We start from the raw sequence: 25,414 nt of genomic DNA, 5'->3' as shown, positions 1-25,414 counted from the left end.
TGAGCTTAAGGTATGAATCAAATAAATTATACGTACTGAATACTTGAAGAAAAACTATAATAATAATTAATTCAAGAATTTGACTGGACTCAGAGAAGCTTTAGGATATTCTGCCAAAGCAGTATTATTTATTAATACACCTCAATCAGTGAACATTTATTACCAAGCCAGACGCTAGAGAAAGAGGATGGTAGCTTTCGTTCTTGAGTTCCTTTCTAAATAATTTGCAGAGTTGCCTGTACATTCCAATATTATCATTTTCACATGTTTTCTAAAGCTGTTATGTGAAGTATTTTATAGATACAAGGTTATTTTATACAGCCAATTGGGTGTAGTGATTAAAGTGCTGGTCTAAAAACCAGGAGATTGTTGAGTTCTAGTCCTGCCTAATACATGAAAGGGAGGGCAGTCACTCTCTCTCATTCCAACTCACCTCACAGGGTTATGTTCACCATCTTCGATTATTTATAAAATAATAAAGGGATCAAAATCTAATAAAATAAAATAAATACTCAGTGAGGAAATCTAGGTGGAGTTTGCATTATATCCTTGCTTTTTAATTATATAGGATATTTTATTATTATTGCTAGGATTTCATGGAAGACATGAAAGAATATTGGCCAGATATACTACATGTAAACCATACTTATTTCTGGTGAGTTGTGTCACATTTAACCCTATTGACAACTTTGCAAAAATGCTTAATTTTATTTGTCTTTCTAAATGAAACACCCTAGGTAACTACAGGATATGCAGATAATATAACAACAAGATATGCAGATAATATAAACTATGGATTTCTGTCAATTATTTTGTTTCACCATTAATGCTTTCTTAAATAATATAATATATTAAATAATATACTATATTTCGGCATATAATATAGATGGTATTTTTGTCCCCCACAGGAGTTCAAGAGTAGAGTTCAGTTTTAAGGTTTTCAGTCAAAATAATCTTTAAGAATATTCAATTAATTGTTTTTGGCCTAATTATATCCTATTACATAGGTCTCCAACCTTTTGAGAACCAGGGACCGGTTCCGTGGAGAGGTTTTTCTGCGGACCAGAAGGGGCATGGTTTCATGTACTGCCTGCATCCCACAGATAGGACTTTGCTTGTTTGCGCGGACCGGTTTCTGGCATGCCATGGACCGGGGGTTGGCGACCCCTGTCCTATTACATTATCTTGTAAAGTACCCAGTGTATTGATTACTAAAAGAAATCCATTAAGCTTGTATTATGTACAATAGACTGTACTGTGAGTACTTTGCTTCAATTCCATAAAGCTACTTTGAACATGAAGAATAGTATCTTGGTACATTAAAATAGTTGTATTGTTATCTAGGATTATAAGCTGTCCTTTGCAGCTACTGCACAATTTCAGAAAAAGATACAACTGCTTTCATATGTTTCAGAGCTAGGTGCTATGCTCATATTCCTATACTCTTCAAAGCATCTTTCTGGAATTAAATCTGAAGCATTTGAGAGCTCTAGTACGTAATATCCATTGATTCCGAGTAAAGAAAGGTTAAAAGCTTCCCCAAGTCAAACTTGATTTTAGGAGACTACATGAACCTATCCATGTAATATGTCTTCTATAACTACAGTTTTGACTGCACCTTTTTGTGCTTATTTTTGAAAGATGAACAGATATACAGTATTGTACTAATAGCTGTAATTTTTAAGCACTTGATGATCTTCAATGAAGAAGTAATTTGACTGCATTACTATTCAGATCCTTAACCCCAATTTGCTGCATCATTTTGAGTGCCTTTAGCTTATCTGTTTAAAATAGAAACATTACAATCTAGGCATTAAAGGAAAATGAGTTAGTTACTTTATTATATTCTCCTTATAATACAAAAATCTCTCCAGACTGCTTGCCTTCTCATGGGAACAGATAAATAAGGTACTATGGAGCTTAAAGTGGGGGGGGGGGGGAGGAAAGCAAGGCTAATCCCCCATTTGAGACTCCTCTCTGCCTGGCTAGATGTTTCCCAACAATATATAGACTATTAGTATGTAGCTCTTTACAGAGCCACAACTTTCCCAGAATCAGAGTTACTATAGAGAACATCACAGAATCCCTGGAGCATGTGCTTTGTAGAACACAGGAGTGTAAACGTAACACCTATTTCCAGTTTGCTAAAGCTGCTTTAAGCACTGTAAACAGGAACTACAGGTAATTACGAGTGTAATGGAGCCTGCCTATTCCACTCATAACTCGAAAACTCATGGGAATCTCATACCTCGAACGAGATCATTCCCATGCTCGTTAAGATGTACATGGCTCGTTAGGTAAACATGAGGTATCTCAGGGTGAGGAAGGCCATGGAGGGCCTAGTGAAGGAACAGGCCCCTAAGGCCTCTCCGACCCACTAAGATACCTCATGCTTTCCCCTCCCTTTCTGCTGCGCCAGACTCACCTTAAAAAGATCCGTCTCCTCTCTGCCGTGGTTCCTATTGCCACCCGGATCTGAGGCTGGGGGACACTTCCATGGACCTCCGGTGGTCCGATCCGGGCACCGGAGGCCTTCTCCAGGCTGCTGCCACCCAAATCTGAGGCCAGGTGACACGCAGCCCTCTGGCGGCCTGTTTCTGAGTGGCAACAGCCTGGAAAAGGCCTCCAGCGCCTGGATCTTGCATTACTTTAGGCTTCCATTCTCTGTGAATGCACCAAAGGCCTAGAGTAGCCAAGAAAGCAAAAGATCTCGATCTTCGCAGGGTGAGTATTGAAGGCCTGGTGCCTAGGGAGATCCAGGCCGGGGGTGGGGAGGGAGGGAATAACCAGTCACTCGTAAGGGCGAATGACTGCCATGGTGCTGCAATATTCATAATTTTGAGACTTGCTCATAGGCACTAGGGGGTGCTTATCGCATAACTTTGAATGAGCGTTAAGGGAACGCTTGTAACTCAGGGATTACTTGTATATTCATACTCCTCTAAACCGCAAAGATCATTTTCCAAATTATTTCTGAAATACTACATAGCCTTAACATGAAATAATAATTAAGCTAAGATTTTTTTTTTAAATGGCTGTTTATTTATTAACTTCACTTATATAGCTGCATATCTTACAATTGCAACTAAGTAATTATGTAAATATTATTTGTTTATGGAACATGCACACTCCCTTAGTTTGATTAGATTCTAAGCAGTTTACAAGGAACCAACCACATTGCAGCACTGTGGCCCATATGCAGTTCAAATGCAATTCCACATTGGGAACATGGCAGTAACCACAATACCATAAAGCAGAAATATATGAACACAGCATTAAAACTGAGGAATGAGGAATGAAAAATGCAGACTATATTATAAGATGCCATATATTTCCCCTAGGTCTGCCTTATGAATTCATCCCACAAGGAAAAAAATGAAGAGTTGAACATATAAACTGTTTTATCTTCTGTTTTATACTAGAACTGCCTCTATTTTTCTAATTTGTAACCTTGATGGAAGTAAAGTTTCAGTACTGACAATATTCAGTGAAAAAAAAGTATTCAGCAATTAACCTTTGTTATTCTGTGACTCCGTCAAGTTGGTAGCAACGTCCTTGATATGCAACAAAATGAATATTTGTTAGGTACAAGGACAAGATTATTTTCTTTTCATTTGACAAAATAAAAACAAAGATAGCTTTTCTTTACACTGTGTGGTTTCCATAGTTTCTAGTTCCACATGAAACATGATTTTTTTTAATGTTTTTTAAGTGCTAGGTTTTCTTGCTTTTGAAAAGCAATTCACGACTCCAAACCATTGCAGGTGTCTTAACCATCACACCTTCACTTCTCTTGTCATTTAATTTAAATTATTCATCAAAAGAAATCCCTTTCTCAGTAGAAAAAGAACTTCTACCCATGAGACTACCCAAGTATATATAAATACTTCATATATATTAAGGAGATAACAATTATATATATAAATGTCCCAGGAGTTTGTGAAATACACATTGTACCCAATGGTGGGATTCAAATATGTGAACAACTGGTTCTCTGTGTGGATGCCACTTCCAGAAGTCCATTCTGGGCCTTGGCAACAAAAAATTAGCTACTGGTTCTGCCGAACTGGTGCGAACTGGCTTAATCCCACCACTGATGGTACCATTTATAGCAGACATGTCAAACTCACGACGTCACGTGACATCGCACAACATATCGGGCTGGTTTTGCCATTGTCGGCAATGGGGTGGGCACAGCTTCCATGTGACGCGTCCGGCCAGTGGGCCGGCAGTTTGACACCCCTGATTTATAGTGTCCCCAAGGAATCATAGTTTTGTGTTCTGCCCTGAGTTCATTGGAGTTGGGCAGTCAATAAATTTAAATAAATAAGAAAATGATCTATAGAAGTTGTTATAGTTGCAAAACATGTATGCATTGTCATACAGAAATGTAAGGATAATATCTAACGTTAGATCTGTTTTATCTAATAGTATCTCTTAGGAAGAACAGTTACTAAACCTAACTTTATGTCGAGGTTTCTAGATTTTGCAGTGGTCAAAGTGGTAGACTGGACTCACAAGTGAGATTTTCTTCTCAAATAAATATTAGAAGATTACAGAATTTTGGTGCAGCTTTCCAAATACATTGGTGCTTGAAGATACTACTTAATTTTTTTACCTTTTTTCTTTACATAGGAAACATGAATGGGAAAAACATGGGACATGTGCAGCTGAATTAGAGGTTCTTAACTCACAAAAAAAGTATTTTCAGAAGGCACTGGAACTCTACAGAAAAATTGACCTTAACAGGTGAGGAAAATTATTTTCTCAGAGTCTCTGCTACTCTTAACTTCATGTAAGACTCTCTGATAAAAAACATGCATATTTCATTGGCTGTGATGGAATGTCTAACAGGCTCTGGGGGCATAATGAGAGAGTACAGTTGTTACAGGAGGAAGGAGGGCTATTACAAAAAAGCTTTCCAATTTGGGGAAGGGGAAACATGAGAAGGAGACTCAGAATAACTCCATATGCTACATGTAAGTTGAGATAGAGAATTCTTTTGGCAGCTTTTCCAGATTCTGTTATCCTATCATACCAGAATTACAAATCTTTACAGAAATAAAAGTGGTTCTTCCTGAGTTTGCCAGTTATGGAGGGTTTGGCATTAACAGACATAATGCTTCCTTAGAAGTTCAAAATTGTTTGTTGGGGGAAGTTGCTGTTGCATAACAAAAACATTATAGCACCCCTTAGTCTTGAATCCATTGGTATTGCTGAGATCTCTCTCTCAGTCTCAGTGTTGGATGGAAGATTCCAACTCTAGGAATTATACTACACCATGTGTTTGTGTTCTCTTTAATGTAAATTTAAACTTCAAGCATCCATGAAGTTTAGAACCAGGAAAGGATTAAAAAAAAAGGCATCACTAAGTGCCAGTCCAAGACAATTGTGGCTAAAAGCATTTGTTCTGTATGTGATTATCAAATATAAATATTAAATGAACATGAGAAATTTAGATACTGTGGATCAATAAATGAAATGCAATTCCTCAAATTAGTCATAAAAATCAAACAAGATACCATTATATCTATGCACATATTCTTGAGACAGATAAGAAGAACAAAGATGAGGAACCCAGCACTTTGGAAAAATAGTCTCAGTTGATACAATTTGAAATATTTTGTAAATACTCAGTTCTTATAGGTTGCTAGCTATTCTTTTTCAATTTCATCTCTGGCAGGACACCGTAAACTATGCACCATTATTTTACTAATGCCAACATTTGGTCAAACTACATAAGCTAGAAGCTTTGTCTAGAAGCCTGTCTGCCATAAAACATTTTCCTAATGAAGAATTAGTAAAAGAGCTTTCAAGGATCCTAGCATTCCCTGAAACATACAGCAGGAATTTTAAATCTGTTTTTAGAAAATTGATAAAATTGATGTCATATAATCTTTATCAGTGTACAATGTATAGTAGCCCTAAAATGAGTGGATTACTTTGTGAACATTGTAAGGCTTCATTTATTATATTGATTATCAATCCAGCATTACTACACCCAATATTCCAGTTATATACAATAGGTCTTATAACAATTTTAAGAGAAAATAAGCAACAAAAATGTAGTACTAAATACAAAAATACAATTTTAGATATACTGTGTAGCTGAAAAACACTGGACTTCTTGAAGTTTTATGTATATTTTCTGTCTAATCTTTTACATGTGGGAAAATAATGATGAATGACTATCTATAGTGTAATTGTATGTAGTGAATTCTGTCTTTTTAATGCTAGATAAGAGTTCTTTCTCTTTCAGTTTTCTCTCGAAAGTTGGGATAAAGCCAGGCTCTACCTACTATCAGGTGAGAGAAAAGCTCACTTGGCATTGCATTCTGCAAAACTGTAGCCTTTAAAAGTTGTTGTTGTTGTTGTATAATACTTAGTGGTGAATAGAATCTAATTAAGTCTTTCCACTGAAGAAGTAATTCCATTAGAACAGGGGTGTCAAACATGCAATGTCACATGACGTGTCACGACGTATCGCAACTTTTTTTCCATTGCCGGCAATGGGGTGGGCGCGGTTTTGGCATGATGCATCTGGCCCGCGGGCCGGCAGTTTGACACCCCTGCATTAGAAGAACAAACGTATCTAATCAAGATTCATTTCAGGGAATTTAAGGGTTTTCCAAAGCAAACTTTGGGAAGAAGGATGAAAAGAGACAATTCTTTTACAAATGCAGACTTTCATCTCATAACTTGTGTGTTTCTATTTTTCTTATTTTCATACAGAGTTTTCTTAATTCTAAACTATGAGAACACATCTTTAATTAAACAGATGCTTCATTCTTTTTATGTTATTTATTTCATGTTTAAATCTTCAGCTGACAGCCATCAAAGAAGCTCTTGAAAGCTTTTACAATGTAATGCCAAAGATTCAGTGTATTCCTCCTGAAGAGGTACATATTTCTCTTAATGACTTTCTAGTTAATGTTTAATCATTCTTTTCTAAAAACATTGTTTTTAATATTTGGAAGATTGAAAATTAAATACATCTAGTTATTTAATCATTCTTTCAGATGCATATTCAGTACAGACTTATCAGTCTGCCCTCAACAATGATGAAAATCTCCCTTTCCTTTCCTTTCCTTTCTTTTCCTTTCCTTGTTTTCATATGGTTTAGGTTTATGGAAATATATGGATGAAATCTTTCCTTTTCAAGTGGACCTTTGTATAATTATATTGCAGATCAGTTGGTTTAAAAAAACCTGTAGGTGATCCAGAAAGTATGATGTCTGAGGTCTTTTTTGGACTAGCCAGTGACATTTTTGGCTACTTTGTTTACCTGTTTCATTGATGAAGTGGCCAGCCAGTGCCAGTTGAAAAACTGATTGTCATTTCTCATTGGTGGTATATGAGCCGTGGTGACGCAGTGGTTAGAATGCAGTACTGCAGGCTACCTTCTGCTGACTGCCGGCTGCCAGCAATTCAGCAGTTCGAGTCTCACTGGCTCAAGGTTGACTCAGCTTTTCCATCCTTCTGAGGTCGGTAAAATGAGGACCCAGATTGTTGGGGGAAATATGCTGACTCTGTAAACCGCGTAGAGAGGGCTGTAAAGCATTGTAAAGCGATATATAAGTCTAAGTGCTATTGCTATATTTGATGAAGGGGCACTACTTGAGAAAACATTTTCTAAAGTTCTACCTAAGTAGAAAATGCACAGCCTTTTGCATCTGTTGACTGAAGCTATTATTTTTTATGAGATCTATTTTAGGTGTATGGGTTTTAAAATATTTCCAAGGAACAGCTTCATTTTGAATACTTTTAATGCCATTTAACAGCAATAAAATATAATCTATGAAATCAATATGCACTTTCAAGTACAGCTTATTTCTGTACAAGGTTATTGACTTCAAACTGTGCTCATTTTTTCCCATTGCTGGAAGTACTGCTTTGAGCAAAATAGTTCATAAAGTTTACCGCTGTATATCAATATAGGCTTAATTTATCTCTTGGCCATCTAATTTCTGTTCTGGAAAAAAATCTTGCTCAGTATTATTCCAAGTAGTAGATATTAAGTTTATTGTGTTGTTTGGTAACTATAAATGTAGTATAACATGCAGATGCAACTGTTAGCTTCTGAAGATTAAATTCATTCTGCTGAACTGTCAGTCATTGAGATATCAATAATTCCTTTATAAACTTTCCTATACTACTTTTTCTATAGTGTTGTTTTATTTTTCTTCTGCAGGGACGGCTACAAGTAATAGGCCAGATTAAATTCTGCTTTACCAAGGAGTTTACTCTGAGAAATTGTACAGAGGAACAATCTGGTTTATCTTCTGCACTTGAAGATGACTTTTTCAGAACAGAGGATCTGTCAGTTTGTAATGATACTTTGACTTACTATCCTTCACATATGAAAATTTATAAACATTTTGTTGCAAATGTTGTTGTAACTTAGGAAAGTTGAACTTTTTAAGTTTTTTCTGGTGGGGAACAATTATGCATTGGATTTATACAGCAACACCATCTGTGAAGCTAGTATTAAGGGCTTTCTTTGTGTTTTGATTGGTGACTGCTTGTTTCGTTAAAATTGCTGTCCATATATAATGTACTTTTTCTTCAATAAAATTGGCTTATTTTTCATTTTTCTCAAATTTATTAAGTGTTATTTTTAAATCAATATCAGTTGCAAAATTATTGCAATCTGTTAGTGATCTGCAATGTTCGTGACAAAATTTATTTAGCTACCTAAAAAAAACCTCGGCATATATTTGCATCAAATACAAGATTGTAGCAATTCATCAAGAAAAAATCAACTAGAGCAGTAGATAGCCATCCTTAGGCAGCCTTATATTATATATTTTAAAAGCCCCAAACAAATGGTAAAGCATATAACTGTCTGGTTTGGTACAGCAACCAAACAGGACAGTTAGGACTGCAGAAAAAACAATTGCAACCAGCCTGCCTTCCATTGAAGACCTGTATCCTGCAAGAGCCAGAAAGATGGCTGAGAAAATATCTACAAACCCCTCACATCCTGGACATAAACTACTTCAACTCCTCCCCTCAGGATGCTGCTATAAAGCCTTGCATGCCAAAACAACTAGACACTAAGACAATTTTTTCTCTTGTGCCACCACTCTGCTGAATACCTTATTACAATACTGTCTTATGTTTAAGGATATTTACCCATGTAGTATGGCTATATTACTATTATGCTTCTCATCTTTTCTACTACCTTCTCCTGTTGGTATCTTATGATTATATTACTTTGTTGTTTGTATGTACATTGAGAGCTTGTGCACCAGAGACAAAATCCTTATGCGTCCAATCACACTTGGCCAATCAAGTGTTCTCTTCTCTTCTATTTCTATTATTTCTATTCAAATTCAACATCAAAGTAACTGCTATGTTATAATGAGTATGTGAGAGTAAAATACTCTAGAAAGAACAGGTGGTGGAACCTTATCCTTTCATTTTTTTCTAGAAGTACCTTTCCTAAAAATTACTCATGATTATATATCATTAAGAAATATTATTCATTGATGCAATGTGATTCAGGCTTTGTATTTTACTATTGAGTTGATAATTAATCAGCCACATACTATTCAATTTTCTTCCTATTCATATCAAATTATTTTGCATTACATAATTGAGCCCAAGACGGTGTCATTTTCCAGAGAGAGAGAAAAATGGACCTTGTAGCAATAATTTTCTTAAATATCAAAGCTTCCCTGAAATTGAAAAGTTTTAAAGTAGACCCATTTATCTCTTAGTTTGATATGGCATTCTTGGGGGAGAGCTGATTCCTGGTTTTATCCAATCTGACTGATCAATAAAACAAATTGATAGAAGTTTATTATTTAGAGTTACAGGTAGACCTTGACTTATAACCATTTGTCTAGCCACCGTTCAAAATTACAATGGCATTGAAAAAAAGTATTTTATGACCATTCCTTGCACTTACAACCATTGCAGCATCCCCACAGTCATGGGATCAAAATTGGGACACTTGGCAACCGTCATATTTACGATGGTTTCAGTGTCCCAGGTTACGTGATTACCATTTGCAACTTTCTCAGCTGGTTTCCAACATGCAAAGTTAACAACTGCAGTGGTTCACTTAGCAACTGTGGCAAAAAAAGTCATAAAATCAAACACATCTCACTTAATCACCTTGCTTAGCAATAGAAATTCTGGCCCAAATTGTGATCACAAGTCAAAAACTACCTGTATTTGTTATATCGTATCTTATTATTCTTTGGAGGAATCCAGGAGGAAATATAAAATCTCACTTTATATTTAATCAACATATCAGTTTCGTACGGTAGATTAGTATGAGAGATCATTAAAACAGTGGAATTCCTATGTATAATCAAAATAAGAAAAAATACTCTCAGAAAAATGGGTAAATGGTCCTCAGAATAAAATGTATGTAAAGCATTCTAATAATAACAAATAGATATAATTCAGAGCCTAAGATAATGATTGCATTCTTTAGGCTTTTTCTTCTCATCATCCTGAATTAAAAATATTTGGCCATTTCTTGTATGTCTTGGGAATTATCAAATCCGTGTTGACTTAATGATCCTTTTTAGCCTGAGAAGTACTGGTTCCTAACTTGCTAACTTCATGCACATTCATCTGCTCTCTTCCAAAAATATGTGTAATTTCAAAAATAGATGTCATGTTTTAATTTGTTGTAATATTACACAGTAATTTTACTTACCTTGTAGGAGTGGAAAGATTTCTTTTAGCTACTACTGTATTTAGAAAATTGCAAATGAAACAGAGTCTTAATATCAATGTGCTTTTAAAGTTGATTTTGTGCAGTGGTAAAGAATGTATTTAAGCACACAAGATTCACTACATAAATGGGATTCTTGTGACTAACATGAGTGAATAAACATACAGTATATCAAGATTTATCTACAGATTTGTACCAGCTTATTTTTTTTAGGACTCCTGTCTGGTCTAGTAATCACCTATCCCTATGATTAGTACTTTTTCTTGCTTGCATATGTATTCACACACACAAGGACTTATACTGGGGCTTTACAAATATAAATACATGATGGCAACATCACACTAGGAGATTCTACATTTCTATTCTTTAAAAAACAGCTACTGACAGCATGGTGAATCATCACATAGTGAGTACAATGTGCTACCAATTCTTATTCTTTCTCAGAAACCTTGAGAAGATTACAGTGTCTGTAATTTCCTGAAGATGTTTTACTACCTGGGGCATTTCTTAAATGGTATAATTTAAATAATTGATCAATTGTTTGTTACCCCATTTTTTCCACACAAGCAAGTACTTGAGATTCAAATAAATTGGTGTTCAGATTCCAGTGGAAATATTGTTGAAATCTGGCCCATAATCATATTCCTAAACACTTTCAAAAGGAACTGGTGAAGTAAGGACCTGTTAAGATTTTTCCAGATAAGTTGCTTTTTCTTGGGGTCTACATCCAGGAGAATTCTTACATATTACGTCTGGAAGGCCCTGCCTAATTTCCATAGTCATTTTTCATTTATAGTGAAGTGCAGTGACATGATTGCAAAATTAAAATATCTTAAAATAACCTTCCTAGAGCTTTTCCTCTCCTCTTTTATATAGGTATGAGTTTACCAAACCTGACTTGTAACATTTAAAAATTAGAGTACTGTAACTGCTTAGCAAGGTTGGCACCAGTGGAAGATCAGAATGGCTTGGTTAAATGCAGCACTTGAAAAAAAAAATTCAGGGCAGTAGCTGCATTGGCATTACATACTTAAACATGTCAATGACAATTCAAGTAATCCAGAATTGGAAACCAAGGTTTAGATGTTGGATATATTAGCTTACTATTCCTATTTAAATATTCCCATTTCATATTAAATAAGCCCATATATAATATTTCTTTAAGTTTAATTCTCTGGAAATTCATCTGTGATGGCCAATTAAATCATCTGTCAAAGAAGCTTCTTCTACCCTGCCATCACTTTTCTTCTTTACTTACAGATCCAACTTTAGACACACTGAGAATGAAACTTATGGACCAAAAGGGAATGGGCAAAGGTGACATTTTTCTCCATCTTTTTTATGTTGGCTCTGACCAACTATCAGGCTAATGCAGATTTTTTTTTTTTTTTTAAATTAATGTGTAAAAAAGGATGGCTATCAGCTATTATGAGCCCTGGTGGCACAGTGGTTAGAATGTTGTATTGCAGGCTTACACAGCCAGGAGTTTGAACCTGACCGGATCAAAGTTGACTCAGCCTTCCATCCTTCCGAAGTCGGTAAAATAAGGACCCAGATTGTTGTGGGCAACAGGCTGACACTGTAAACTGCTCAGAGAGTGCTGTAAAGCACTATGGAGCTGTATATAAGTCTAAGTACTATTGCTATTGCTATAAAGATGGGATCTTGTTCAAGATAGTTGCTACCTAAAAAACAAGGTTCTCCTTAGTCTGCTGGATCATTCAGAGTGCAGTCCCTAGTGAGTAGTATTACGCTGCCCAAGATCCAGATAGCCTTGTTGCATCCCTGTCATGAGACAGAATCACTTGTGCTGCATGTACAGTACAGGTTCACACTGAGTCTCCAGCAAATCAAAGAGAATTGAGGCTGACTTACATCCTGATTAAGGGCAGCAGTACATACCATATTTTTCAATTAGCATGAACAGAGACAATGCAGTGTTCTCATTATTTCCTTGTATTCAACACAGTTACATTTATTCTATGAGCAGCATAGTTTCAATTTGTATAATGTACTGCATATCATCAGTTGAAATAAAGCCATCACTTAAAAAAACAGTCCATGTAGACTTGCAAAGGAGTGTTACCGTTTAAACTTGTAGTGTGGCACTAGGTGATAATCTGTAAAAGCAATGGAATATGAAGCCTCTGGTTGTTTTTCTCATTCTCTCCCTTTCTTTGTGATCATCTGTCATAAAGCTTTGTTGACTGCCATCAGCTCCTACACTTGCTTTTTGTTGGTTTATTTTTCTGTACTTGTATATAAATGCAGATCATTCGCTGCCTGCTTTTTCTTTTTACCTTTAGGGCTGGCTATAGGACTGTTTCAACCTGGTTGTGCAGAATTGTTTCTAAGGGCATTTGGTTGAAATATTTATGTTGAAGTTGCAAGAAGGATGGCTTTAATTCCTGCCCAGTTCATTAGTATACATATTTCATGTGGCTTTTCATTATTTATTTTAAACTCTTCAGAAACTACAGTAATGATCAAACCATGCATTTAATGAATTCTCTGGACTGAGCAGAGATCTCTTAGAGTCAAATAAATATGGACAGAGAGCATTGCTTGATGGCCAGGCCACTAGAATGCACATCATGTGGATAACTGCAACAAAATTTGCTCTCTGAAAGCTGATTGCCAGGCTGGTTGCTTTGTTCTGACCAAATCAAGGATACATCTTGATTTTTTTTTTTTAAAAAAAAAAGTATTGTAAACCTGATAAGATTCACTGGCCAGTCCATCTTCTGCCTACCTATATGACACTTCATTGACCTCAATACAAGTTACTTCAAATGAAATGTATATAGAATTGTTGCCTTGCTTTGGAGAAAATGTGAACTGATATAACTCCCAGTAGTTATAACTGCCTTTGACTTGATAAAATCATTTTGATTTAAACTATAATAGCAATTCATTCAATAATCAGCTTATACCGTATGGTGATTAGTTCAGCTTTCCAGTTTGAAGAGCCTTTTGCCATGACCCCTGATTCATATAAAAGAGAAGCAAATAGGCAGGAATCTCATTATTATCTAGCACAGTGGTTCTCAACCTGTGGGTCGGGACCCCATTTGGGGTCGATCGACCATTTCATGGGGGTCGCCAAGCAAGGCTGTCCGCCATTTTTTTTGTCCGCCATTTTTTTTGTCTGCCATTTTTTCCTTTTCCAGCGGGTGCCTTACCTCCCTTGAGCTGGGCCAGCTGGTGGTCGGCCTGCTCCGTCTCTGCCGCTTGCCAGCTACGCCTCGGCCGGCGCAGGGGGCGGAACCACACATGCGCGGCGCTCCCGGGCAGGGAAAGTCCTCGACTTACGACCAGTTGGGTAGTCCTCGACTTACGACCGGTTTAGTCCTCGACTTACGACCGGTTTAGTCGACTTACGACCAGCTTAGTCCTCGACTTATGACCGGTTGGGGTCGCAGCATTAAAAAGGTTGAGAACCACTGATCTAGCATAATATACCTGTAGTGCCTCCAAAAGACCTGGACATGGGTATGTGGCTTTAATTTAGGAGAAGAGACTTTCCTAAGCTTCCAGAAGCATAGATGCCTTAGATGGTATATGAATAGCTGCTCATCTACAGGAATGATTTCCTCAAAAGTGTCAAGTTCTTATTGGCTGAAAATTGTAGTCCCGATACTTGGTTCAGGAAGTTTCCATTAGTGCCTAGATTTTAAAAATACTATTAATGTTTTAATCTGAATGTTGCTCAAATTAAAAATCACAGAGAAAACAAATGAACGTTTCATAAAGAGGAAAGATCATATAGTCATCCTTCAATCTATGTTGACATCTCTTGAATGGGAAAAACAAGAGGTTGTACAGCAAGTGCTAGCCACAACAATCTGCAGAAACATTTATAGTACAGTTAATATACTTCCAAATTGCACTGAGTTCTTAGAAGGAAAGAAACTAAGGGGTATAAACTTAAGTATTACATTTTCTCAAAGAACAGATTGGTTTATCTTACAGCAGGTGATGTTAATAATTAGGTTTACAAACTCTAATAATATTCCTTATTATAAAGACAGGGCTCTGTTCTAAGTGGTAACAGGGCTGGAATTAATTTTCTTGTTTATTCAGAGCGAAAAGAAAATTAATTTTCCTACCAGATCTTAAGCTTATCCTGCAAATACATGAGATGCAGTAACTATGCAAGCCTTCCTATCCTACAGTGTAGTACATTCTAGAAACTATGTTCGCCTTCAGAATTTTTGAGGGAAGGAGTAGATTGATTTGGCACTATTATAGGAATAATAAAAGGTTTACCAAGTGCTGATAATGCAATAAACCTATTTAATAAGCAATAAATATCATGTTCAGACACATCAGGTAACTACTATATTAGAAAACTTAGGAGACAGAATGAAAAAACTACAAGGGAAATAATTAAGCAATTTCTCTGTAAAATGTGAAATTATTGTCATGGGAAATTCAGAAGAACAGAGCACAGCACTGAAGGGAAATAACCAACCATTTATTCAAGAAAAATAACCAACCATTTATTCAAGGAATTACAAGAGGAACCAAAAAGAATGAGAAAGGAAAGATTTTTATAGAAGTTGTAGGCTACAGGGCAGGAAATCCCAGATATTTGATTTGTTGGCTGTTTTTAAAGAAGCTAGGCAGGTCTTTGTCAGTGTACATTGTGTTATTACTGTTAGGCAAAACTGCCCTTTTCAGCAAAGCTGGGGACAGAAGGGGACCTTTAGGCTCCCACCATTGGCAGTGCCCACTTTCCTTGGTGACTTTCCTCCAGCTTTCCTCCTCCGCTGATCAATGGGCCCCGGGCCCTCCGCTGCTCGCCATTTGGCCCGGCTCATTTGACCAGACACTGTTTGTACCGGGAGTTTTGCTCCACCAGAGATGGTGCTGGGAAAGAAGTGCGAAGGGGATGCAGCCTCCATTTTATTTATAATATCTATTTTTTCCCACCACAATTATGTTGTGATTCTTTGAATTGAAATGGCAATTTAAAAACACAATTCATATTTAATTTATTCTCCATTAGCTTTCCATAAACCTCAGTCACAGTGACACAGCAAAGCAAGGATCCTCTTTAAGCCTTTTCTCCATCCTCTGCAGCTAGTATAAACAATGTCATCATGACATAAGCAAAGCATAGCCTTGGCTAAACCGTACATTGCTGTCTGAAGAACCTAAAAGGAGCAGAAGGAAATGAAATAGCTATGAAAATACTGTGCTTATATCTTGGTTCTCTGGGAATGTCTTGAAATGTCATCAAAACCCAAATTTCCTTTTAATGGGGATTTGCAAAAGCTTACATAGATTCCTATGCTGAGTTTACTTCATGATTAAAAAGATAGTTTCTTCTACTACAATGCATTCTGGACTAGCTAACCAGGAAAAAAAAGATACTCGTTTATATCTAAATGATGTTATACCTTTACACTGATACTGTTCATTAGTCACAGATGAAAAATAAAACCTTCACAGAATAAATAATTTAGTAACTTGGTAACAACAGATATGCAAATGGTTCATTCAAGGGCTTTTATTACTCCAGAAGAAATTAACAAATATTAGAATTAATTGCCTTGTACTCATCTCTGGGTAACTTTATGTAGAGATTCTGCAGGATAGAAAACATTTATTAGTCACCAAGGAAAGTCTTTTGCCAAGAGCTCATAAAACAAACTCTGGTTTTCATTTCACTTAATGACTTACTAAGTAAGTAGCTTAATAACTATGCAATAGATAATAAAATAAAGCTACTCTCACCAACTTTAATAATATAAAAACTCATTGAGCAGATTATCTTTCCAAGGCAGTTTTTCTTCAGTGAGGGTTTATTTTTCATTTGTGCCTAATGAAAAGTGTTGAAAAATATGAAGTATTCTGGATAAGAGACCTTCATTTTTCCTCGACACCTACTCCACAGTGCAGTGTAATAGAGAAGAGTTGGGCCTATATGTAGATGATGCCTTTTAAATTATTAATTTAGCTATGAAACAAATTCAGTGCAGAAATGTGTATAGTCTTATGCAAAACTGATTTTATGCAGAATGTGAAGATTGCTGGTCCTGAAACCTGGAATCTCAATAAGTTAACTTAATTTCAAAATGCACTAATTTGGGGAAAGATAATTTACAGACATAGTAAAAAAATATTCCATACTGTAGATATTTGGTTGCCTCAGGTACGTGCAGTACTGCAAAAATTTTAAGCCTTCTGGCATTTGAATTATTTTTCCATTCCTTCATGTGGTGTTTTTTTTTCCAGCACTGGAGAACATTATTCCTTTGATTTTTAAAATATCAAATGGAAATGTTGCCAGTTTGTGATACTATGGTGCCTGGATATTAGCAACCTTGTGGTAACTTCAAGATAATATTCAAAGGAGAGTTTTGAGTATTTTTTGTTTTCAAGGAGATGACCAGACAGCACAGAAATTGGAAGATACTATTAATTAACAGATTATCTTACTTAGCTCAGAAATTCACTGGGATGGTGACTGTAATTATGAAATAAAGAGATGTCTGCTTCATTGGAGAAAGTCAACAACTAATTTGGGCTAGTGTCCCCAATTTTAATGTGTGTATGTGTAAAACTGGACTATCACAAAGATCAAATAAAGAAAAACCAGTGCCTTTGAACCCTCAGCATGGTACTGGAAGAAACTGCTAAGAATATCTTAGGTAGCAAGAAGAACAAATAACGCAATACTAGATGAGATGAAACCAGCCATCTCACAATAAGCCCTAATAATAAAAAAAACTTAAAACATTTTAGACACACAATGTGTCAAAGTAATTGGGGGAAAAAATCCTGATGCTTGGAAAAATAAAGTCAATAAGAAAAAGAGCCCAGCAAAAAATAAGTTAGCCATGTGGCAACACTGATACTACAACTTACAGCAACCCCAAAGCAGTTCCTGGAAGACAATCTTAATGAACTCTTATCCATTGTAATGAAGAGTTGCTAGCAAAACAATTGCATAATGTGACTGAACCCAATTCCCTGCCCAGTAAAAGAATCCAAATTAAAGTTTCCCCATCAGATATCTATCCACCCTCTACATAAGCAGATACAGTGAAGAACTCAGCACCTTCCTGAACTGTTTTCCTGTTCAAATTGCTTTTACAATTATACACTTTTTTCTAGGATTCAATCAGAATTTATTTTCCTGTAACCTACTGTATGTTCATTACCTCATGTACTATACTAAAGTATTAAAGATTAGATTTTAGTTTCCTTCCATGAAACAGCCATAAAACTAATTCCTCCCTTAATCTTGTTGTCTTACTTATTTTAAATCCTGTTCTCTATCTTATCCAGATTTTTTTCTTGGTATTATACTCAGTTTTGTTCATTTCCAGTTTTGATAACCATTTTCTCTCTTTCCTTCCTTAAATCATCAGATCAAACCCTAGGGAACTTCACTTGATGTCTCATTCCAGTGAATAAGAAATCCTTGATGAATAATCTTTAAGAAGGTTTTCAAGGAGGCAAGAGACGTACAACTTGTGAAAATAAAAGAATAAAGACATGCAATTCTCAAAAAAAAAAAAAACCAAACAAAAAAACCACATGGAGTCAATCATCTTACTCATGTGGGAAAAAAACACATGATTCACTTCACCATAATTTATTGGCTTGAGTGTTATATTGATTTTCTCTATTATATGGTATTTCTTCTCTTATCTCTGTATTTTACTGCATTTAACCTAATTATCTGATATGCCTGGATGGGTCTCTGACCTGTAACAAAATGACTGTATTGAATAACCATGGTTCCCTGAATACACTCCACAGGCAGCCCTTGACTCATGATCGCAAACTGGGACCAGAATTTCATTGCTAAGCAAGACGGTTGTTAAATAAGCCCTGCTGATTTCACAACCTTTTATGCCACGACTGTCAAGCGAAAAACTGCAGTTGTTAAAGGCACCGCGCAGTCATTAAGTGACTCCAGCTTCCCCCTATTGACTTTGCTTGTCAGAAGCTGACTGGGAAGGTCGCAAACGGCAACCGCATAACCCCGGGACGCTGCAACCCTAGTACACACATGCAGGTTGCCAAGTGCGTGCATTTTGATCACGTGACCACGGGGCCACTGCAAGGGTGGTCAGTACGAGGACCCATTGTAAGTCTTTTTTTTTTTTTCCCCAGTGCCACTGCAACTTTGAACGGTCACGAAACATATGGATGTAAGCCGAGGTCTATCTGTAGTTGATTTCACACGTCTTCAGCCATGGTCAGCAATTTACACCTCCCCAGGAGCTGGATTGGCCCCTGCAAGCTGAAGCAGAATCAAACCCACCACCTTACCGCTTAGCGCAGTGTGGGAAACGAGACAAAACGCTTGCTTTCAGCTTTGCTCCGCGGCTGCAGCAGCTTTCCTTTCCCGCTCCAGGAGAGGCAGCTCTACGGGCCCTTTCCTCCAAGCCCTGCCGGGTTCCCGCCAGGGGCGGCCGCCCTTGGGACTGGTAGGGGAGCGGCTCCGCGACGCCTCCCCTTCCAGTCCCCTCGAGCTGCGGTTGCTATAGCACCCTCCGCCGCTGCGCCGTCTCCTTCAGCCTCAACTTTCCCCCGTTAGTGTAACAGCAAATTGCGAGGGCTTGCAAAGAAGCCAAGTCCTCTACGGCAGGTGGAGCAGAGCGAGCGTGCGTGCGAGGCAGCCGGTCGACTCGAGCCGCCGCTCTCCTACACGCCAGGCTGACTGACTGACGGCCCGGGGCTGCAGTTCAATCTTCCCTCTCCTCCCGCCTTTTTTTTTTTTTCCCCTTTCGGCGCGCTCTGCGAAGCGGCGGGATTGGCGGCGCGCCCAGACTCTCCCCCTCGAGGCTGGTGGTCGCCAGAGGAAGCCATTTTTTTCCCCGCGACCCCCCCCCCCGAGCCATCGTTCAGGCGGTGGAGTCCCTCGACGTGCGGCTCGCCTTTCCTCTCGCTTGCCGCGAGCGCCGCTGACTCTTCCCTCGCCTTTGGCCCCCCAGCAGTTTGGGGAAAGAGAAAAGTCCAGCCGAGATGCCCATTGCCCACTTGCTGGAATTATGGAAAAAAATAGAGGTGGAAGTGGAGCCTATGGAAACGGAGGTGAGCCCCCCCGCCCCATCCCGGCGGCTATCCCGAAGCGTCGCGCCAAGTTCTTTGCATGCCGAAAGGGAAGACGTAAGTCTCTCTCTCTCTCTCTCTCTCAGGGGAGGCGGCTTTCTTGAATTTATACAGCCGCTTCAGGAGGTTTTCTTTGGGGAGGAAGGGGAATCGGAGGGACAAATGCCCCCTCCGTAAAACTTCAGAGCGCCCCTGGCGTCGTCCTTCGTTTCTTCGGAAATTCCACTTGTTGATGCCTTTGAGAAGACGACCGGGGGGGGGGGGAGGAGAGGATCAGCGGAGCAATCGACAATCCTGCCTCTTAACCGTTTCTCAGCCTCTCCGTCTTCCCCCCGAGCGAGAGCAGTTGCCTTCCATCCGCATTGCATGCCTGCTGCGCAGGGATCGATGCAGGAACTGCACGAGTTTGTGCATCGTCTAAAGTTGACTTTTCGTGCTCGCTCAGAACTAGCAGCTGCTTCAAGCTCCTGGCTATTCCACATTTCTAGCTTACCAAGAAGTAGGTTGTAGTCTACTTTGTCGAATGCTTTATAATAATAATAATAATAATAATAATAATAATAATAATAATAATAATAATAATAATAATAATAATAGTAAAGTTGGAAGGGACCTTGAAGGTCATCTAGTCCAACCCCCTGCTCAGGCAGGAAACCCTATACCATTTCGGACAAATGGCTGCGCAGTCTCTTCTTAAAAACTTCCAGTGTTGGCGCATTCACCGCTTCTGGAGGCAGGTTGTTCCACTGGTTAATTGTTCTCACTGTCAAGAAATTTCTCCTTAGTTCTAGGTTGCTTCTCTCCTTGGTTAGTTCCAGCCTCCCCTAATCGGGTGTGGTGGGTTACAACTCCCGTTTTCCGCCACTGCGTACCCATGTGCTCCAGTATGGGGATACAGTGGTAGAAATGTACTTATTTTTCCCGCAGGGGCCTTTATCCTGTCCAGTACTCCCACAGAAAGCTGACGTTAAAGGCAGAATGCCGTTAAGTAGAGAACGCCTCTATTAGCATATAATACCTGTTCTACAGATACTTGTGCTTTGTGCCTTTTGTCATGTTTATTTATTTATTTATTATTTAAATTTATATACCGCCCTATCTCCCTTACGGGACTCAGGGCAGGCGGTGAACAGGCAATAATAAAAATCACAATGAATATTGAATAAAAAGCCTGCTCTAAAATACCCCGTATAAAACCCCTAGCAAAGCCCAATCAAAACTACGCCAGGCCGGCGGCGTGGAATAGATGGGTTTTCAAGGCTCGGCGGAAGAGGCGCAGGTCCGTAGTTGTACGTAGGTCGGGGTGTGTGTGTAGGTCACTCCAGAGGGCAGGAGCTGCCACAGAGAAGGCTCTCCCCCTGGGGGTCGCCAGCCGGCATTGACTGGCGGATGGCACCCTAAGGAGGCCCTCTCTGTGGGAGCGGACTGGTTGAAGGGAGATATTTGGTAGGAGGCGGTCTTGCAAATACCTAGGTCCATTGCCATATGCTACTCCAGGCTGTGCAGTTCTCTAGAAGTGTCAAAAGTTAAAATGAAAACAATAGCGTTTTAAAAATAAACACATTTACACCACCACCAAGCTTTTGTAGAAAACAATGTGCCAGCTTCATGGAGCAGTGCCCCGCTCTAGGAATATATATATCCATGCTTGTTTGTGGATAATTATTTGTGGTTTGTTGTTTGTGTGAATAGTAGCTACCCAAGCATAGGAAAATAAAAGGAGAACATGATTTATTATCATCTTGACAGTAAATATACACAAAATAATTATAAGATGTGATACATATTTTATAGGAAGAATCCTTAGTTTCTGTTTAACCCATACAAATTAACTTTAATCTCTTACTAGCTCAGTTGATGAACCTTTTCTCATAAGTCTTTTGCTCCAGGCCGCCTGGAGGTTACTGATTGATTGTCATGAGAAGCTGAAGAATTCTTCCTTTGGTTTTGAAACATTCCCATTTTCATGTCAGATTTGCCTCTATTTCTTAAAAGTAAATATTATCAACTTGTTTCAGCAGCCAATAATCGGACTTTCTAGTTGTTTTCTTTCAACAAGTGGTTCCTTTGTTATGCGGTATATGAAAACATTTGTTTGTTCTTCTTCTATCACTTGTTTGAATATAATAGGTGTTTGTAAAAGTGGTGTCTCATTTTAAAATAACAGAGTTACATGATTTGGTACTTGATCACCAATCTCTACAACATTAATGCTTTTTAAATCTGAACTATCAGAATTATTACTTTGTCTTCAAAGTACCTTGATAATTACAAAATTTTGATTTATACAGGCCGGAAATTAATGAATATAGGACCACAAATATGGATCTGATTCTAATGAGTGAAATAATAATAGATTTTAAAGTACTGATTTCATTATAGTTGAATATTTTTTCTTTTTTTCCTGCCATAAATCAATTTTCTACAATTATGCAATTTGACAGAGAGGATACCTTTTTTCACATACGTATAACATATTAATATATGAAAACAAGATTTTAATATTACTAGGAAGTAACTTCTACTGACCCTAATTAGATTTACTTATCAATAAACATACAAAGAATGGAATTTAAATGACTAAGGCATTTTTGCAGCCTCCTTTGCAGATGTTTGATAATTTTAAAATAGTTTTAAATGCAGAAATTTTAAGTGTAGCAAGGATACCAAGTGCAATATGTTAATTCATGCAAATTTAGAAAGCTTGAAATTGTTCTTGTGAGACATTATTATACTGATATAAGGATTTTTTAATTTAAAAGTGCTGGGAATTTTACAGTAATAATTAAATTCATGCGTGCAACATTCACTATTACAATACATCTGAGCATTTCATTTCATATGGTTACATGTTATGTTGTCTTCAGTCAGAATCTGTAGTATTTAGAAATTAATGTAGAATAGGATTACCTTCAGAAGTGGGAATTTGCTGCACTAAGGGGAAAAGGTGTTATGCTCAAACTTTCACATAAGAATCATGATCTTCAACAAAACATTATTTTGAGATGGGAATATATAAAAAGAATGCAGGAGTGAAATCAGATGCTCAAAATATAGTACGGCCTACATTACATTAGACAATAATTTGAATTATATTTAGTAATTCTTCTACTATATACTTCTTAATACATATGGAGGAGAAACTAAAAGTTTCTTAAGCACTGTTGATTTAATTTGCCTGCTATTTCTGATGGACAGATCAAACAATTAGACAGTTAAAGTCATTAATTTCTCTGAATGCAGCCAAATTTCTCGTTTTGAGACAGACAAAATCATCTGCAATAGCAAACTAATTGAGAGTTTATACCAAGAATGAATGATGAATTGAAGAACTATGGGGCAGTGACTAATATACAGTAGCTAAATTACAACTAAGGAGAATGTTAAGATTGTTTATATCAAAAGTAGCCCAGTGAATGTTCATCTATAATCCCTAATTCAGAAGGAGAATCCTACTTATGATAAACTGGTTCCTATTTCTAATCCAGTAGTCTTAGTATTTAGATAGAAGATACTTTCTTGGAAGTCAAATTGTGTCTGATCTACTGAAGGGAACAGAAATCAGTACCTTGGATAGCTCCAAGGACACTGCCAGCTATAACCTAGGACTCTCAAAAACACTACATGCCAGTAACTTTCTAGAGATATTAGAGCAGTGGTTCTCAACCTTCCTAATGCCGCGACCCTTTAATACAGTTCCTCATGTTATAGTGACCCCCAATCCCCCCATCCAGCTGGCCGGGGAGGGGGGGCAGAAAGGCCACTCCGCCCAGCCTGGTTGGAGAAGCGCCATTCCTGTCTCTCTTTCTCTCTCTCTCTTTCCTCTATCTCTTTCTCTCTTTCCTCTCTCTCTTCTCTCTCTTTCCTCTTTCTCTCTCTTTTTCCTCCCTCTTTCTCTTTCTCTCTTTCCTCTCTCTTTTCCTGTTTCTCTCTTTCCTCTCTTTCTCTTTCCTGTTTCTCTCTTTCCTCTCTCTTTTTCTCTCTCTTTCCTCTCTCTTTCCCTCTTTCCTCTTTTTCTTTCCTCTCCCTGTTTCTCTCTTTCCTCTCTCTCTCTCTCTCTCTCTCTTTCCTCTCTTTCTCTCTCTTTCTCTGTTTCCTCCCTTTCTCTTTCTCTCTTTCCTCTCTCTCTTTCTCTCTTTCCTCTCTTTTCCTCTGTTTCTCTCTTTCCTCTCTCTCTTTCTCTATTTCCTCCCTTTCTCTTTCTCTCTTTCCCCTCTCTCTCTCTTTCCTCTCTCTTTTCCTGTTTCTCTCTCTTTCCTCTCTCTCTCTCTTACAGCAGCATCGTCGGGGGTCCCCGCCGCCCCCGGCCCGGCCTTCGCCGCATCCTCAGCCGAACGGGCGGGGAGGGGGAGCTGGACGGGAGGCAGCGGCTCCGGTGGCGGCGGCAACTGCTGCATCGTCGGGGGTCCCCGCCGCCCCCGGCCCGTTCGCCGCCCCTGCCGGGACTCCACACTGCCTGGCCTCATCCTCCGTCCATCAATGGAGCCGCGGTGGGGGCTGGTGCCGCACGGCCTGCCAGCCCCTCCGCCAGCCCGGCTGCTCCCCCCAGACACCCCTCTTCCTCCCGGTGCCCCCCCGAGCCACCTTGGGGCAGCAGGAGGAAGAAGGAGAGGAGAAGGACGAGAAAACCGCTGCCTCCGCCCCAGCTGGGACTCCGTGCTGCTCGCCCTCGCCCTCCACCCATCCGATGGAGCTGCAGTGGGGGCTGGTGCCGCGTGGCCCCTGCCAGACCCTCTGCCAGCCCAGCTGCTCCCCCCAGGCACCCCTTTTGCCCTGGCGCCTGCCCGAGCTGCCTTGGGGGCAGTAGGAGGAAGAAGGGGAGAAGGAAGAGGAGGACAAGGAAGCCGCCGCCAGCGCTGGGCCCAGGAGGTGGCTCTCCTCTCCTACCTTTGCTGAATCTCCTTCTTCCTTCCCGGCAGCCTAGACTCCGGCGCGCCTTCCTGGCCAGCGGGTCTAATGGTCGGGCTGGCTGGGGATCGCAGGGGCTGGTCTCCCTTGGGCCGTGGCTTGCGGGAAGGCTGGCCCGCTCAGCGGAGTCTCCAGCGGGCTGCTCCCAGCAGGGATCCCGGGGCTTCCCCGAATGGCTCCAAGGCCACGAGGCCCTGGCCGTGCTTCTCCCAGGGGGTGGGGCACCCGGGTGCAGGGCCAATCAGGAGCCCTGAAGGAGGTAAGTCCGCCTGAGAGAGAGAGAGAAGGGAAGCGAAAGTGCCTCTCTGTCTCTCTCTCTGCAAATGGCGGAGGAGGCCATGTGGAGATGGATGCGAAACGGTGTCTTGGTTCCTAAGACCATCGGAAATATGTGTTTTCCGATGGTCTTAGGCAACCCCTGTGAAAGGGTCGTTCGACCCCCAAAAGGGTCGCAACCCACAGGTTGAAAACCGCTGTACTAGAGTTTAAAATATTTAGATCCTAATATTATTCACCCAATCAAAGGTAACAGAGTCAACACTTTTTCCCATGCCAAATTGATTTTATGGAGAAACCCAACTTTAAAAATTGTAAAAAAGATGTTGATATGAAAGAATGGGATATAAGCGGGATATTGATTTTGTATCAACTGATAGTTGATAAAGATGAACTTTTAACAGACTTAATGTTAAGAATTAAATATCTATTGCACTGGTGTCAGATTCGCCACATCACGTG

The 25,414-nt window shown here is 39.0% G+C and overlaps 1 protein-coding gene across 1 annotated transcript in view; it reads left to right on the top strand.

Annotated features, from left to right (window-relative positions):
* RNASET2 (ribonuclease T2) overlaps positions 1-8,681 on the top strand; it is a 33,882-nt gene extending 25,201 nt beyond the window's left edge. The window contains exons 8-10 of the mRNA XM_015818372.1: positions 6,260-6,305; positions 6,825-6,899; positions 8,192-8,681. Of these exons, the coding sequence (XP_015673858.1) occupies positions 6,260-6,305; positions 6,825-6,899; positions 8,192-8,404 (334 nt within the window). The 3' untranslated portion in view covers positions 8,405-8,681. The remainder of the gene's footprint in view (positions 1-6,259; positions 6,306-6,824; positions 6,900-8,191) is intronic.
* Positions 8,682-25,414: the final 16,733 nt, after the last annotated feature.

Source organism: Protobothrops mucrosquamatus, unplaced genomic scaffold, assembly GCF_001527695.2.
Source record: "Protobothrops mucrosquamatus isolate PMUCROS unplaced genomic scaffold, P.Mucros_1.0 scaffold_135, whole genome shotgun sequence".
In the NCBI taxonomy this organism is placed as follows: Eukaryota; Metazoa; Chordata; class Lepidosauria; order Squamata; family Viperidae; genus Protobothrops; species Protobothrops mucrosquamatus.
The sequence above is the reverse complement of the archived record's forward strand: the minus strand, read 5'-3'. Positions and strand labels throughout refer to the sequence as shown.